An 18568-nucleotide genomic window follows, 5' to 3' on the forward strand; every position below is an offset into this window, starting at 1 on the left:
AAGAAGCAAACTGTCTTTATTTGCAGACAACATTATTGTATATGTAGAAATTCTAAAAGAAGTGCAAAATGCTACTAGAGCTAAAATGCAAATTAACAAGATTAGAGTGAACAAGGTCAATATACAAAAATCAATTGAATTTCTATATTTTAGTAACAAATGATTGGAAAACGAAAACAAATAAAAATGATACAATTAACAATAGCATCGAATCCCTCAAAATACTTAGGGATACAATTAATATAATTCTTGCAAGAACTACTCTGTAGGCTACAAAATATCCTAGAGGGAAATTAAAGAAAATTTAAAGAAACAAAGCCATACCATGTTGTTGTATTGAAAGATTCAGTATTGTTTAAATGTCAATTCTCCCCAAATTGATCTACAGATTCAATTCAATTCCAGTCAAAATCCCAGTTGGCTATTTGGTGGAGTTGGCTAGTTGACTATAAAATTAATACAGAAATATAAAAGCCTAAATATATCAAAAGCAATTTCAATAAAAAAGTAAGTTGGAGGTTTTAGACTGCCTGATATTAAGACTTACTATAAAGTTACAACAATCAAAACAATCTGGTATTGGCATAAGCACAGATATACACATCTATGGAACTAGAGAATCTATAAACAGATTTGCCTGTATACAGTCATTTAATTTTCTACAAAGGTGCCAAGGGAATTCAATAGAGAAAGAAAAGTCACACCATACAGAAAATTTAACTCAAAATGTATTATAAACCTAAATACTAATGCTAAAATGATAAAAGTTCTAGAAGAAAACAGAAGAAAGGCTTTGTGAACTTGAGGTGGGCAAAGATTTCCTAGGACAGGGGGAAAAAAAGCATGAATCATAGAAGAAGAAAAGCTAAATTGGACTTAACTACAACTATAAATTTCCACTATTTGAAAGACACCATTTGGAAAATGAAAATGCAAGCCATAGATTGGAAAAAAACATTCAAAACAGGTACCTCTGAAAAGTCCTGTACGCAGAATATATAAAAAATTATCAAAACTCAACAATAACAAGACAAACAACCCAATTAAAAACTGGCAAACCATTATCCTAAGTGAATTAACACAGGAACTGAAAACCAAATACCATATGTTCTCACTTAGAAGTGGGAGCTAAATCATGAGAACACATGGACATAGAATAATAGACACTGGAGATGACTAGAGGAAAGAGGGAGGAGGAAGGGTAGCAAGGAGTGAAAAACCACCTATTGGGTACTATGTTCACTACTTCAGTGACAGGATCATTCATTCGTAACTCAAACTTCAGCACCATGCAACATACTCATATAACAAACCTGCACATGTACCTCCTCAGTCTAAAATAAAAGTTGAAACTACGTTTAAAAACAAAGGACCAATGATTTGAATAGACACTTCCAAGAAGATATAGGAATGGCTAATTAGCACATGCAAAGATGCTCAACATCTTTAGTCATCAGAGATATGCAAATTAAAAGTATAACCAGGCGCAGTGGCTCAAGCCTGTAATCCCAACACTTTGGGAGGCTGAGGCGGGTGGATCACTTGAGGCCAGGAGTTTGAGACCAGCCTGGCCAACATGGCAAAACCCCGTCTCTACTAAAAATACAAAAATTAGCTGGGCATGGTGGCATGTGACCATAGTCCTAGCTACTCAGGAGGCTGAGGCACGAGAATTGCTTGAGCCTAGGAGGCAGATGTTGAGCTGAGATTGCGCCACTGCACTCCAGCCTGTGTGATGGGATGAGATTCCATCTCAAAAAAAAAAAAAGTATAGTGAGATACCACTGTGCAGTCATTAAGTACTGGCAACATCAAATGTTGTCCAGGATATATTGCAACTGGAACTCTCATGCATTGCTGGTGGGAGTATAGAATGGTACGTTCAAGAAATCTGTCTGGCAGTTTCTCTTAAAGTCAAACATGCACTTACCATATGATCCAGCAATTCCACTCCTAGATATTTAACTAAGATAAATGAAAATAGATGTTCACACAAAACATGTGGAGCACTGTTCATAGCAGGTTTATTTGTATTTGCTCCTAACTGGAAATAATCCAAAATTATGATATAATGCCATAATGGAGCAGTAATCAGCAATAAAAAGGATAGAAATACTTTATACAACAACCTGCATGAATTTCCAAATCATGATGCTGAAGAAAAAAAAGCCATAGAAGAATACATACCGTATGATTCCACTGATGTAAAATTCTAGAACATGTGAAAACAAATCTGTAACTTCCAGATAGTAGTTTATTGGCTGAGGCCAGGTCAGTGGGAGAGACTCATTAAAAAGTTGCAGGAGGGTTGATGTAAATGCATGTTGATTAGGGTGGTGGTTATGCAAGTGTATGCATTTGTCAAAACTCATCAAACTGCATATTTAAAATTGATGTGCTTCATTGTATGTAAACTATACCTGTGGCAGGTAAAAATTTGGCCCACATCACCTTTGCTCCTTGGTGTCATGTCCAAAAATATATTATGTGGCAAATTAAACTTTGCAGATGGAATTAAGGGTGCTGATTAGCTGACCTTGAGATGGGGAGAGTATTCTGAATTACCCAGGTCGGCCCAATGTAATCACATGAGTCCTTAAAAGTAAAAGAGAGAGGCAAAAAAGGCCAGAGATATGCACGGAAAATTGAAGTCAGAGCAATTCCAAGCATGAGAGAGTGTTGATGCACCATTGCTGGTAGAGGGCACTACATGGAAAGTGAGAGAAGGAACTGAATTTGCTAACATTCCAAATGAGCCTGTAAGCAGATTCTCCCCAAGAGCTTTCACTAAGGAGTGCAGCCCTATTAAAACCTTGGTTTTGGCCTTCTATGACTCTGCACAGAGTATCCAGCTGAGTCCACCTGGACTTCTAACTCACAGAAACTGTGAGACAGTAAATGGGTGCTGTCATAAGCTGATACATTTGATGTAGTTTGTTACACAGCAATAGGAAATTAACAGGATATTCAATGTTGACCCAAATACTACAAACTAACTTGATAAACAAATTTAAAAAGCAATTAAAATCATACGTCTAGATTATCAAAGATGAAATCAAAGAAGATATTACAAACTATTCTGAAAAAAATGAAAAGAAAACCCTTCATGCTATACCATTTTACAATGTATACTTACATCAAAACATTATCTTGTACACCTTAAATATATACAACTTTTATTTGTCAATTATACCACAATAAAGCTGGGGTGGGGTGGGATAGAATTACATGGGGACTAAATAGTTTGCTGAGGATGGAGCCTAGGAATGTAAATTTTAATAAGCTTCCCGAGTGATTCTTACGCACACTGAAGTTTGAGAACTAGTGCCTTCATGGACTTCAGCTTTGGGTTGAGCTTTAAGAAAGTCAGGGTCCAGTTAATGAATATGAGAGATACTGCTTTTTTTTTTATTTTTTTATTTTTTGAAATGGAGTTTCACTCTGTCACCTAGGCTGGAGTGCAGTGGCACAATCTTAGCTCACTGCCACCTCCGCCTCCTAGGTTCAAGCAATTCTCCTGCCTCAGCCTCCTCAGTAGCTGGGATTACAGGTGAGCACCACCATGCCCAGTTAATTTTTTTTTTTTTGGTAGAGATGGGGTTTTGCCATGTTGGCTAGGCTGGTGTCAAACTCCTGACCTCAGGTGATCTGCCTGTCTCGGCCTCCCAAAGTGCTGGGGTTACAGGCATGAACCACCATACCTGGCCGATTGCTTATTTATATCTCCAAGCTTCACTGATCAGAAAATACTTTTCCTGAAAAGTTATCCTACAGAAATCAGATCATGTTGAGAGGATAAGTCTCTGGAATGTTAATAAAGGTATATGGAGCTAGCATAGTTGAACTGTTCACTTTTTGCATAAGAAATCTCACTGTTCATGTTTTCCCATCGGACAAAATAAAACAGACTGACGAGTTTTATATATTAATGTGTGAACAGTGCATAGCTACATGCCAATAAAGCAGCACAGTTAATGAATCAATAGCTTCTTTTTCTGCTCAGTGAAAATAAAAATGCTTTATACCAACTAGAAAAAAAAATAAATCCAAAAGCTCATTCTTTGAAAATAGCACCACCAGCAACAAAATAGACAAGTCATTGGCAAGCTTATTCAAGGAAAAAAAGATAAATAGCAAAGATAGAGGAATTTAGGATTAAGAAAGGGCACATAACTACAGATAATGTGGAGTAAAAGAATCATGAGTGAGTGCTACATGCAACACTGTGGCAACAAAATTGAAAAAATAAATAAAGTTACTTCCTAGAAAGGTATATAATTATTAGAAGTTGAAACTTGAATTGACTGATTATCATAGAAGAGCCTGGAGGGGTGATTAAAGATATTGCAAATGCCACTAGGACCAAATGGATTCATAAGTGAGTCTCACCTAACTTTTAGACAATGGATAATTCAAATGTTACTTAAGCTATTCTAAGCAATAGAAAAAGATGGAGTACTCATCAATTCATTTGATAAAGCCAACAAAACTTTGTTTATTATTATTAGTAGGTTGAGTAGTGAAAATCTACTAAGAATAGTAAAAAAAAAAAAAAAAAAAAAAAGAAAAAAAGCTATAGATCGATCCCACATGTAAAGGCACACAGTGTCTAAAGAAATAGTAGTACATAGAACCCACTAATGATCAAATTCCATGAATAGTAGATTTTACTCCAAGAATGTAAGGGTATTTAGTGTCAGGACATCTATGAACATAATTTGTTTATCAACATATCAAAGAAGACAATTCAGATGATACCAGCTGCTGAAAACTTATTTATGATAAACATTTTGTGGCAAATGAGAATAGAAGTAATAAACACCATTTACAAAAACCAAAACAGCAAATGTTACTCTAAATAGCAAAATACAAAAATTATTTCAAGTAAAATCATAGAGTAGAAGGAATGTTCACTTTTATTGTTATTATTTAACATTTGCTCTTGTTTTCTAATAAATTCAATAAGATAAGAAAATGAAATAACTGGCTATAAATATTGGAAATGAGCTAAAATCTGTCTCATTTAACTTATGATATGATTCAATACTCACAGAGACTTTAGGGTAAAATTACTAGAATTAATAGGCAAATTTGGTAAGGTAGCTAGATTTAAGATGAATATACAATGGCTGGGTGCGGTGGCTCAAACCTGTAATCCTAGCTCTTTGGGAGGCTGAGGTGGGGGGAATGCTTGAGCTCAGGAGTTGAAAACCAGCCTGGGTAACATGGCAAAAACCCATCTCTAAAAAATATACAAAAATTTTCCGGGCATGGTGGCCTGCTCCTGTAGTCCCAGCTACTTGGGGGGCTGATACAGGAGAATTGCTTGAATCCAGGAGGTTGAGGCTGCAGTAAGGTGAGATCACCCCACTGCACTCCAGCCTGGGTGACAAAATGAGACCCAGCCTCAAAAGAAAAAGCTGAAAATACACAAACCAATAGCTTATCTCTATTTGGTACTAAGCACTCATAAATGGAAATAGGAGAAAACTATCTTATTAACAATAGCATCACACTTATAAAATACACAGAGATAAATGTAATAAGAAAAATATTTAAATTTATTGCATTAATAAAATTAAGGTCTGAGTTTAATGAAATTGCAGTTAGAATCACAACAGGGCTTGGATCTTTTTAATTTGAAAAATATCTTAACAGTTTTATGTGGAAGAATAAAGTGTCTAAGAATAGCTAAGAAAGGTACAAAAAGAATAGTGAGGATTGCTTTCACCCACCAGATATCAGAAGATATCATAGGCTCACTGTAATCAAATCACTATGGTACTGGCATAGCAAGATAATAGTAGATTAGTGAAACAGCCTAATGAATCCAGAAATATATGCTAATATATATGAGAACTTTATATGATGAATGTGTTGATTCAAATCAGTGGCAAAAGGTGCCATCACAATAGGCTATTGATCTAGATGGAAATAAAACTAGACAAATCCCTCTCTCATGCCATATGACAAAAGTAATTAGCAGATAATTGAAGCAATGCATATAAAAAGCGAAACAGTAAACATCTTGCAAGAAAATCTGGGAGACTACACGTACAATCTTGAGGTGTGGGAAACATTTTTAACCAACCTTGCCAACTCTGAAGATATGAAAGAAAAGATATCTCTGATTATAAAAATTAAAAACTGTTTTGGTAAAAGTTATAAGAAAGTCAACAGACAAACAATACATCTTGGGGAAAACTGCAATATACATGACAAAGAGTTAATATTTGTAATAATAAAAGGGTTCTCATAATTTTTTTTAAATGAAAGAGTCCAAAGAATAATGGGCAAATCATATGACTAATTAAATCCCCCAAATAAATCCAATAGCCAACAAGCATTTAAAAAGATGCTCAACTTATTAGAAATAAAAATAACACAATGAAAGTAATGATGCAATATCACTCTACACCTGTAAAATTGGCAAATTTTAAAAACAGGATAAAACTTATCGCTATGTGAATGCAGAGAGAAGGCCATTTTCATACTTCGATGGTAGAAATGTTTGAAAAGTTCTGACCTCTTTGGAAATTAAAACTGAGAAGGAAACATTCCCTTCGTTCCATTAATATTCCTCTTGCAAATTTGTTCAACAGAAGTAAAAGCACCAGTATGTAATGATATAGGATATAGTAGCCAAAAACTGGAATAAAGTGAACATATTGACTAAACTGTGATACAGCCATACCATAGAATCTTATATAGCCAATAAAAATAATGAATTAAAGCTATACCAATTGACTTAGAGTTCTAGTACGTGTTAATGAGTGAGAAATGTGTGTATAATGTCCCAATTTTATAAAACAAATAATGTCCAAGAAAACCTTTGTGTGTGTGTATGTGTATGTGAATATATATTATCATACTGGGGTTACCAAGCTGAGGTGGGGGAGAAGGGGACTGATGTGGAAAGAGGGTGGGGAGCCAAACAGAAAGAACCAAAAAGACTATAAAGTATGTACAACATGACCACATTTAATGTTTACACAGCCACAATCTATGTATTATATTTAAATCTTTATAATACACATTTAAAGAAGACAAAAAAATATAAAATAAATGATTTCAGCATTCAACTCAAGAAGCAAAAATCTAACAACAAAATGATCCAAAGGAAATTAGAAGGAAGGAATAAATCAATGAAAGTAGAAGCAGAAAGTGATACAACAGAAAGAAAAAAGAGATTGATAAATCAAACCAAAAGAAAATTCTTGACAAGACCAATAAAATCAAGAAAACTCCTGGAAATATTATTTTTAAAAGAGAGGAAGAGAACATATACAACATAAGGAATGAAAAAGAAAATATAACTACAGACACAGAACAGTTTAACAAAATCACAGGAGACTCTTACATAACTTGATACCAATACATTATCAAATCTAGGGATAGTAGATTGCTTTCTATGAAAGTATAGACCAAAATATACCAATATTTACTGAAGAAGAGGTAGAAAAATCTGAATCAACTGATGACCATAGACAATATTGATAAAGTTATTTAATACTCTGCCTAAATGCACCAGAACCCCCAAAACACGAAAAGCTTCTGAACTCAAGGCTCATATTATCCTTACACCCAAAGTAGGAAAAGATATTATAAAAACACACATCGCATGTACACACAAGAGAACCAGACATGAAACTTGTGTGTGATATTGATTGGATTTCATTGCCTTGATTCTCTCTATGGAAGCTTGGGCAGGCGGAGGGAAGTTTTGTCTTTGTCCCTTCACCCTCCCTCTACTCCAGTCTCTAGATTCTGGAGGAGCAGCATATGACGAAGAGAAGCAATGGACAAAACAGAACAAAATATCAACAAATAGGTCAGACCTATGAAAAGAATTGGCAGTTAGCATTTCTGCTAATAACACAGATGTGTGCACACCTTACCCAGAAATGTTTCTTTGGGGCCCAGGTAGCATCACAACCATCGTAACCCAATGTCTGCACCTTCCTCCAAGCAGACTTACATCCCCACAATCCTGGCCCCGATCAGACCCTACAGGACATGCCTTTACCTTGCGTCCACAGGCAGCTCACCGAGATCACTTTGCATATAGTCCCATGACAGTTCCACTGCACCCAGGTAGTATCTTCTGGTGGCACTAAAGCAGAATCGCAAAAGGCACAGAAAGAAGCAGGTGGAGAGCTCTATTTGCATGACTTATTGCTACAAATGTTCAACTGGAGAAGCAAAAGGTTAATTCTTCTCTAAAATATCTTTAGCTCCCAGGAGGGGAAAAAAGTAAAATTTCTGATTTAATGAAAAGTCCCAATTTCTTTGCAGAGCATTTTAAGGAACTTTACCCACTGGATGTGCTCAGCACTAAGCAGTAACCGATAGGATTGCTTCCTTTTTATCAGTGGGAAGCAGCCACAGGAAGAACTGAAGTAGCAAAAGGGAGGTTGCTAAACTTAACCCATTCACTTCTGAGAGCAGTAGGGGCATAAGTCTGCTTTAATCAGAACCTTTAAGGAAAGGAGGAGAGGGATGGAGAAGTCAAAGTGAACAGGAGCTTTAATTTGTGCTCCTATTCCTAGCCTACTACAACCCTCTTCCTGAGTGGCAGCAGCAAGAGAAGTTCTGGATGTTGTCGAAGATTCTAGAATTCACTTGCACTAGCAAGAGTAACCAGCAACCTGTTAGTCTCTCTGCTTTTGCCCTTGCCCCTCACACTGCTGCCAGTATGAGGAATTTATAGTTTTAAAAACTGTAGTTTTACATATAACATGAGGTTAGGCAACTATTGTTTTAAAAACTATAATTTATAGTTATAATTTAAAACTATAAAGCGAGTCCTGTCACTCCTCTTCTCAGAATCCTCCAATGGCTTCTGACCTCCATCAGGGTAAAACCCTACATCTTTACCATGGCCTAGGTCCTAGAGCATCCCACATGGTCTGCATGCCCTTTCTCCTGACCTCTGTAGTCTCATCTCACTCTGGTTATACTGGTCTCCTTACTCTTCCCTAAAATATCAAGCACACTCATGCCCCTGGACCTCAACACTTGCTATTTCTTTTACCCAAAACACCTTTCCCCCAGATTTCCACGTAGTTCCACTCCCACAACTCCTTCACATTTCAGCTCAAATCTTCCCTATTGAATGAGGTTTAAATATGGAACACCACATTTATGTTGTAAGCTCTTTACCCCCACCTGCATCACTGATATCCCTCTTGGCTTCATTTTTCTCAATAGCACTCATAACCACCTGGCATTTATTCATTTATTTATTTTGTTTTGTTTTTAACCTAACACTTTTCCAGGTTGTTTACATTTGACCCAGGTATAGGATATATCTCTTTACATCAGAATGTAGCCATGGTGAGCTCAAACACCCTACTCAGGTTAATGTTTATTAGGGAGAGTGAGGGCCCCTGCGGGGGCCTCAAAGCGTAAGAGATTATGAGAAGAAACTTGATCAGGGTTGCTATAAAAATGTTATCATTGAGCTCAGTTCTGCACAAACAAGAATGTGTTAGGGAGCAATTGGTATATTGTCGACTGGTTTGGAAACAGGCAGCAAGAAGCCCCTTTGATAAACACTCCTCTCTGACAGGTACAAGGATGCAGAGATGACAGCTGACACTATATGCCAGGAACTGTTCTAGGTGCTTTTAAATACAGGTACTATTCTTACCTTCATTTTATGGGTGATGAAACTGAAGCACGGAGAGGTTAGGCAACTTCTCCATGGCCACACAGCTTGTGAGTGGTAGCATTCAAACCCATGTACTCTGGCTCCAGAAGTCATGCTCCTAACCACTATGCTATACTTCTATGCCTCAGAAATGAAGAAATCCCAGTTCCCAACACCCTGGGAATGACAGTCCAATGGAGGAGACAGAAAAGTAGACAGTTACAGCACAGGGTGATAAATTCACTGCCAGGTGCTACACATAGGCTATCTGATTTAATCCTCATGACAACACTGCAAAGTGGATACAGATAAAGTAACTGAGGTACAGAGAGGTTAAATGGCTTGCCTACAGCCACATAACTACCCATTTGTCCTAGACAGATATTGTCCTAGGCACTGGGTACACATTGATGAAAAATATAAGCAACTGAAAGAGGGATGATAAGCAATAATTATAATACATGAGTACACTATACAGTATGTTAGAAGGTAAAATAAGCGCTGTGCAAAAAAGAGAAGTGGGGTAAGGGGGAGTAAGGGTGGACCAGGTTGCAATTTTAAAGGAGGTTAGTCATGGAAAGTTTCACTAAGGTTGCATTTCAGCAAAGGGACATTGACTTCTACACTGAGGGCAATGGGGAGACACGGCCGGGTTGTGAGTGGAGGAGGGTGGTGATCAGAATTATCTTTTAGGCTGATCTTTCTGATCACTGTAGATAAAACAAACTCTAGCAGGATAAGGGTAGAAGGAGGGTGGCCTGTTAACCGGGGGTGAGAAATGGTGGCGGCTTGGGCTATGATGGTACCACTGGAGAGGGTGAAGAATGGCTGGATTCATTGTGAGGGTAACGTTTGTGGGAACTGCTGATGAATTTTGGATCTGTGGGCTTTGAGAAGGAAAAATTTGGAACACCAAGTTTTTTGGAATAAAGTTGACTAACTGGGATGGGGATGACTGCATGAGTAGCTTAGGGGCGGGGCACACTGTTAAAGGGCTCCTCAGGCACTGCAGGCATAGAAGCTCCTTTCTTTCCCAGTGCTTCTCTTATAGCGATTACAATGTTTTAAAAATGTGTCTTCCAGACAAATACAGTACAATCCAACATGTTTGAGGTTCTACAGTTAACAGATTGTATAATTAATAATCTGGGTGGGAATGTTAATCAGGAATGAAATACAATTAAAAAATTACCAAAGTAATGAGTCAGAGGCTATATTGATAGAAGCACTTTTTAAGGAATAGCATTCCCTGGCCCAAGGGCTTACTTGATTGAAAATATTATCTATTATTGCTAAATTTTAAATCAAAATATGGCCGGGCACGGTGGCTCACACCTGTAATCCCAGCACTTTGGGAGGCCGAGGCGGGCAGATCACGAGGTCAGGAGATCTAGACCATCCTAGCTAACAAGATGAAACTCCTCCTCTACTAAAAATACAAAAAATTAGCCGGGCATGGTGGCACGTGCCTGTAGTCCCAGCTACTTGGGAGGCTGAGGCAGGAGAATCGCTTGAACCCGGGAGGTGGAGCTTGCAGTGAGCCGAGATCGCGCCACTGCACTCCAGCCTGGGCAACAAGAGCGAGACTCTGTCTCAAAAATAAAATAAATAAATAAATAAATAATCAAAATAGACCCCATTACCAAATTTTCATGTTTTCAAGGATTCTCTAAAACCTACAATATTATCAATTACATATTCACAAATAATGACTGCATACAATATGGTATGTGGTAAAGTACAAAAGAGTACTGTGGCCATTTGTGATAAATAGAAATCAAATTGGAAATCTTCATAGATAACGTATTTTTTCTTTTTTTTTTGGAGACGGAGTCTGGCTCTGTTGCCCAGGCTGGAGTGCAGTGGTGCGATCTCGGCTCACTGCAAGCTCCGCCTCCCGGGTTCACGCCATTCTCCTGCCTCAGCCTCCCGAGTAGCTGGGACTACAGGCGCCCGCCACCACACCCGGCTAATTTTTTGTATTTTTAGTAGAGACGGGGTTTCACCATGTTAGCCAGGATGGCCTCGATCTCCTGACCGCGTGATCCGCCCGCCTCGGCCTCCCAAAGTGCTGAAATTACAGGCGTGAGCCACCGCGCCCGGCCAGATAAGGTATATTTTTATTCCTTTCATTTTTACTCAACTCCTATGGTGCCACAAAATCCTATATTAAGCAGTATAATTGAAAAGAAAAAGAAAACAATAGCACAATGATTATAAAGAAAATAGCCTGAGTTAACTTCATTTGTGTCACTCCTAAAGCAGTGGATCAGATGTCAATGTTTATTATAATTCACTAATTACATTTATGAATAATTTTTAAAAGTAAAGGAAAAGACTGGCTGTTTTAACTAACATAATAGAAACTGTTGCTGGATTTTCTGTTGAAGGTATATTTTGAAGTGAGTTTTATTAAGTATAACTCGCATGTAAAATTCAAAAGAAAAATTAAATACATAAATAAAATGTGTCTTCCTCCACTAAAAGAGTAGGACACATCGCAGAAGCCGATAAATATTTGTTCAATGTTTACATGAACAAACACGGTCACTCAGCCGTCTTTATTTTCAGTGAGTCATAGGTAAAATATTCTTCACCAGGCGAGGATTGAGTCGCAGTCGCGTCAGGAACTCGCCTCCAGGTACTTAGCGAGCGAGCCCCGACGGCCGCGGTGGGTGGAGGGGGGAAAGTGGGGGAGAGTGGGGCGGGAGTAGAGGGAGAGCGAGGGAGGGAGCCTCACCCCCCGGATGCTTTCTGCGCACGCGCATCTCGGTGCATCTGTTGGGCGGGACCGCGGGGCCTGTGACACCGCACGCTGAGCTCTGTGATGTAGCCGCCTGCGGAGACTGGAAGCAGCCGCGGCGCGCCCGGCCCTCCCTCTTCCGCTGCCGCCGTGGGAATGGAAACATCTGCCCCACGTGCCGGAAGCCAAGTGGTGGCGACAACTGCGCGCCACTCCGCGGCCTACCGCGCAGATCCTCTACGTGTGTCCTCGCGAGACAAGCTCACCGAAATGGCCGCGTCCAGTCAAGGTAAGGGCGGGCGCGCGCGCGGCCGGCGCCGCGGGGAGCCGCCTTCCTGGGCTCCGGAAGGGGAAGGGCTCCGCGCCCGCCAGTCGCGACCGAGCTCCCCGGGGAGTCCAAGCGGCGCGGGGACGGGGAGGGCGCTCGGGGCTCGCCCCTGGCTCAGCCGCTCCCAGGGTCCGGCCAAGGTCACGCGCGTGTCTGGGGCCTAACCACCCCGGGGTGTCGTCTCCAGTGGAGCTCACCCAGCCTTCCGGCGCCGCCCCCGGCAGCAGAAGCCCGAAGACATTCTGTCCCTGTTCTCGGAAGCGGTCTGGCTTCTTTGTCCCTTTGGACGTTCATCTCAGATGCCTCGTGGCGTCATTCTGTGTACAAGGCACCTCCCCAACTGCTTTATTGTTGGTTTTGAAAAACTAGCACATATGGGATGGTACTTAGGAATAGCCTTCTGTTTAGTCGGCATAGTCAAAGATTCCGTGTAATTCGCAGTGGAGCACGTCTTTAAGTTATGCGTCTTACCCTATTTTGAATGTTTAGGTTGTATTTAATTTAGTACTGACTCACGGGATCCCATTGCTCAACAGAGCCATCATTGAAAATCATATAAACGTAAAATTACGTAAATTATGTTAAAAACAAAGGCAGTGAAAATACTAAAAACTCATCACTTTTATTATTTACCATGTTTTATTGTTACTTTACTTTTGAGGTTATTTATACATCTATTGTATCTTTGTGGAGGAGATACTATACTATGGTGCTCTACTGTGCGTCTCTTCCCAACTCTGGGTTCAGTAGTGTCACAATTCAGTAATGTCATGCTCACGATGAATGAATACGCAATGGAAATTGGCTACACTACAAATCAGCCCTTGCCTAAAGCCGACTGTTAAGCATTTCGCCAGCACGCCACTAAATTTTAGATGACTCTGGGAAGGTGGAATGTGCAATGTGATAATTATGTATTTTCCTGCCGAGCAGACTGCTCTTATTGACTTTTATAAGAGCAGACTGCTCTTACAGGTTGATCAGGTATTTGCACCTAGGAAATTGTTGTGAGAAATTTTGAGGTTAAGATGAGTTTCAATTGTTATCACAGTGGTGATCACATAATAACTGTGATCATTGATTTTGTGGGCTCATAAACGAAGCTATTGGCTGACTTTTGTCTGTCATAGTGCTTAGCAGTGTTTGACCAATGACTGACCAAATATCTCGCATTTAATCTACCTTCCCCCCTACTCCCTTTTTTAGGGACTAGATCTGTCATTCAGGCTACAGCACAGTGGCACAATCATAGCTCACTGCAGCCCCAGTGGAGCCACCTGTTGATCTAAGGGGCTTGGTCAAATTACGTTAAAACAAAACTGTAATGTTTTGTTGTTACATTAGAAAAATAAATTATTTAACTACTTGAGAGGCCATGGAGTACCCAGGTACTCAGACATCCATATTTTGTTTTGCTAAATGGGCATCTGTGATGTATCCTGAATGAATTCTTGAATTATATTTTGTGTGTGGTTTAAGGTAGAGGTTGAGAGTAGTTTTTTTTGAAACACAAATATATAGTAGTTCTAACATCATTTGTTGTTTCCTTCATTGAGTTACCTTGGTGCTAAGTTATTAAAAATCAAATGACTAGATGTGTGGATCTATTTCTGGATTCTGGATTCTCTTCCATTGCTATATTTGGGTATCCTTGGGTCAGTTTGACAGTGTTGAATGTCATTGCTTTATAAGCCTTGAAATTAAGATAGTTGTATATTATACTGTAGCTTTATAATAAGCCTTGAAATTCCTTGAACCCTCCTCTTTCCCTTGCCCGCCTCCGCCCCCAGGATTATTGTGGCAGTTTGTATTTTCCTGATTGCAGCAATATTTTCCATTCCTTATGGTCTTTTTCCTAGTGACTTTGACACTCCTCCCACCCAGGAGTGGGATCTATATTCCCTCTTCATGAATCTGGATGGGAGTTTGTGACTGACTGCCTGTTCCTACAGAATGCAGTGGAAGTTAACACTGCATTTGCTCTCTCCCTTTCTTGGGACTTTCACCTCCTGAACTCAGCTCCTATGCTGTAAGGAAGCCTAGACTGACTCACATAGAGTAGCAGCCTATCTATCTGTGTGAGTGTAGAGTCTTCAGACCCAGCCTGTAAGTCTTCTGGCTAAAGCCTCAGACATGAAACAAAGACAAACCACAGTGCTGTGGCTGAATTCCTGATCCACAAAATCTGAGAGCATAATATATGATTGTTTTGCTGCATGAAGTTTTGGAGTAATTTGTAGTACAGCCGAAGTAACTGGAACACTACTGGGTTTTTTTGTATCTTCATATGAATTTTAGAACCAGTTTGTCAATTACATAAAAACCTACTTTTTGGCCGGGCGTGGTGGCTCACTCCTGTAATCCCAACACTTTGGGAGGCTGAGGCAGGCGGATCACCTGAGGTCGGGAGTTTGAGATCAGCCTGACCAACATGGAGAAACCCCGTCTCTACTAAAAATACAAAAAATTAGCCAGGCGTGGTGGTGCATGCCTGTAATCCCAGCTACTTGGGAGGCTGAGGCAGGAGAATCACTTGAACCTGGGAGGAGGAGGTTGCGGTGAGCCGAGATTGCGCCATTGCACTCCAGCCTGGGCAAAAAGAGCAAAACTCTATCTCAAAAAAAAAAAAAGAAAAAAGAAAAAACCTACGTTTTAATTGAGATTGTATTGAATATATAGATCAATATATGGAGAGAATGAATATCTTAAAAATAATGAGTCTTGCAAAACATAAACAGTATATCACTGTTATTTTAGGTCATCTTCAATTTCTTTGCAGTGTTTTGTAGTTTGCAGTGTTTTCTAGTTTACAGTGAACAGGTCTTGTGCATCTTTCATTGAATTTACTACAACATAATTTTTGCAATTAAAATTATTTTGTTTTCCAATTCATCATTTCTAATACATAAAAATTCAAATGACTTTTTAATATTGGTCTTATAATGTGTGACCTTGCTTCTGGTACCTTTTTGTAGATTTTTCTGGGTTTTCTATATACACCGTTATATTATCTGCCAATGAAGACAGAATTATTGTTGTACCTCCTTTCTAATCTCTTTGACTTTTATTTCTTTTCTTTTGTTGCACTGGCTAGGAACTCCAGTACAGTGCTGGGCGAGGTGGCTCACACTTGTAATCCCAGCACTTTGGGAGGCTAAGGAGGGAGGATCACTTGGGGCCAGGAGTTCCAGACCGGCCTAGGCAACAAAGTGAGACCTCCTGTCTACAAAAAAAAAAAAAAAAAAAAAAAAAAAAATCAGTTGGTCATAGTGGTGCACAGCTGTAGTCCAGCTACTGGGGAGGCTGAGGTGGGAGGATTGCTTGAGCCCAGAAGTTTGAAGTTGCAGTAATCTGTGATAGTGCCACTGCACTCCGATATGGGTGATAGAGTGAGACCCTGTCTCAAAACAAAACAGAAAACAGTTGAATAGATTTTAGGGAAAGAAAAGTGTTCCATATTTCACCATTAAGTATGATGTTAGTTGTATATTTTTCATAGATGTCCTATATCAGATTGAAGAAATCCCCTTCTATTCCTATTTTCTACTTTTTTTTTTTTTTTTGAGACGGAGTTTCGCTCTTGTTGCCCAGGAAAATGGGCAGTGGTCTGATCTCGGCTCACTGCAACCTCCGCCTCCCAGGTTCAAGCAATTCTCCCATCTCAGCCTCCTGAGTAGCTGGGATTACAGGCGCCTGCCACTATGCCTGGCTAATTTTTGGTATTTTTAGTAGAGACGGGGTTTTACCATGTTGGCCAGGCTGGTCTCGAACTCCTGACCTCACATGATCCACCCGCCTCGGCCTCCCAAAGTGCTTGGATTACAGGCATGAGCCACCACGCCCAGCCCCTATTTTCTACTTTTTATTCTGATTTTTTTCTTTGATTTTAAAGTATAACATTTCTGTAATTATTATTTTGTACAGTAAGTATTCATTTAGATTTATCCACCTATTTGCCCATTCCAGTGTCTCATTCCTTTCTGCATTTCCATACTTCCATGTGGCATCATTTCTTGTCGGCCTGAATAACTTTTGTGTACCTCTTTGAATATTACTTCTATCCCATTCTTTCTAATCTTCTGGAACTCCAATTACATATATGTTTAATCTTTTGAGCAGTTTTTGATCATTGTTATTTGCTTACTTCAGCATCTTGATCATCACTGGTTCTGTTTCTGTTTCTTTTTCTTTTTTCTTTTTGAGACTGAGTCTCACTGTGTCACCCAGGCTGGAGTGCAGTGGTGCGATCCTTGGCTCACTGCAACCTTCGCTACCCGCGTTCAAGTGATTTTCCTGTCCCAGCCTCCCGAGTAGCTGGGACTACAGGCACATGCCACCACGCCCAGCTAATTTTTGTATTTTTAGTAGAAACAGGGTTTCACCATGTTGGCCAGGCTGGTCTTGAACTCCAGACTTCAAGTGATCTGTCCCCCAGGCTTTCCAAAGTGCTGGGATACAGGCGTGAGCCACCGTGCCTGGCCTGCTTCTATTTCTTTTATTTAAACAAATTTTGTTTCCTTTATATGGCTTTGCCTTTGCATGGGTAGTAGTAATTTTCTATTGTTTGTTACATTATGTGTGAAAAGATTGTACACACTCCATGCCAGATGAAGTTGATCATTTGAGGTCAATTTTACAGTAAACAGCTTTGAATAGTACATTGCTGACATTTCATATCAGACATTTCTTAGTGCGGTGTGTTTCCAGGGAAACAGGGCTGGGTATAGTAGGGGAGCCTGACATTATCTTCCCACAGAGAAAGGGATTGACATTTTGTTAATTCTTTCTCCATGCTTGGGCAAATCATTTAACTTTGGAACCTTCATTTCATTTTTTTTTTTTTCTGAGACGGAGTTTCACTCTTGTTGCCCAGGCTGGGGTGAAATGGCGCGATCTCGGCTCACTGCCACCTCCACCTCCCCGGTTCCAGTGATTCTCCTGCCTCAGCCTCCCAAGTAGCTGTGATTACAGGCGCATGCCACCATGCCCAGCTAATTTTTGTAGTTTTAGTAGAGACGAGGTTTCACCATGTTGGCCAGGTTGGCCTCAAACTCCTGACCTCAGGTGATCTGCCCACCTTGGCCTCCCAAGGTGTTGGGATTACAGGCGTGAGCCACCATGCCTGGTGCCTTCTTTTTTTTTTTTTTTTTTTTTTTTTTTTTTGAGATGGAGTCTCATTCTTGTTGCGCAGGCTAGAGTGCAATGGTGCGATCTTGGCTCACCGCAACCTCTGCCCCTCAGGTTCAAGTGATTCTCCTCCCGAGTAGCTAGGATTACAGGCATGTGCCACCACCCTCGGCTAATTTTGTATTTTTAGTAGAGATGGGGTTTTTCCATGCTGGTCAGGCTGGTCTTAAACTCCCGACCTCAGGTGATCCACCTGCCTCCGGCCTCCCAAAGTGCTGGGATTACAGGTGTGAGCCACCATGCCTGGCCTTCATTTCTTAATTATAAGATTGAGTTAATAAGTAGTACCTACCTTATTCTGTGGATTAATTAGATGTACATGATTAATGTTTAGCACATTGCCTGGTAAATAGTAAGAGCTCAATTAAACATTACCTCTCATCTTCATTATCACTGGAGATCCACGTAGTACTTAGAAAATTTGTGGATTACTGAATAGCATTGAGTTACTTCTGAAGAGAAGGGGCAAATTTGTTTCATTTGGGATGCATTACTGGCAGTTTTTTGTAGGTCTTTTTGGATTTATTTATTTATTTGAGATGGAGTCTCGCTCTGTTGCCCAGGCTGGAGTGCAGCGGCACTATCTCGGCTCCCTGCAACCTTTGCTTCCTGGGTTCAAGCAATTCTTTTGCCTTAGCCTGCTGAGTAGCTGGGATTA

At 39.9% G+C, this 18568-nt stretch overlaps 2 protein-coding genes across 2 annotated transcripts in view; one reads left to right on the forward strand and one right to left on the reverse strand.

Moving 5' to 3' along the window:
- F8 (coagulation factor VIII) overlaps nucleotides 1-8370 on the reverse strand; it is a 185434-nt gene extending 177064 nt beyond the window's left edge. The window contains exon 1 of the mRNA XM_003809957.4: nucleotides 8027-8370. Coding sequence (XP_003810005.2) covers nucleotides 8027-8169 — 143 coding nt within the window. The 5' untranslated portion in view covers nucleotides 8170-8370. The remainder of the gene's footprint in view (nucleotides 1-8026) is intronic.
- A 4032-nt stretch (nucleotides 8371-12402) lies between these two features.
- Nucleotides 12403-18568, forward strand: part of FUNDC2 (FUN14 domain containing 2) — a 28388-nt gene continuing 22222 nt past the window's right edge. Inside the window, exon 1 of the mRNA XM_003809958.7 lies at nucleotides 12403-12684. Within this exon, the coding sequence (XP_003810006.1) occupies nucleotides 12552-12684 (133 nt within the window). The 5' untranslated portion in view covers nucleotides 12403-12551. The remainder of the gene's footprint in view (nucleotides 12685-18568) is intronic.

The sequence above is a fragment of the Pan paniscus genome, chromosome X, assembly GCF_029289425.2.
Source record: "Pan paniscus chromosome X, NHGRI_mPanPan1-v2.0_pri, whole genome shotgun sequence".
NCBI classification, from domain to species: Eukaryota; Metazoa; Chordata; class Mammalia; order Primates; family Hominidae; genus Pan; species Pan paniscus.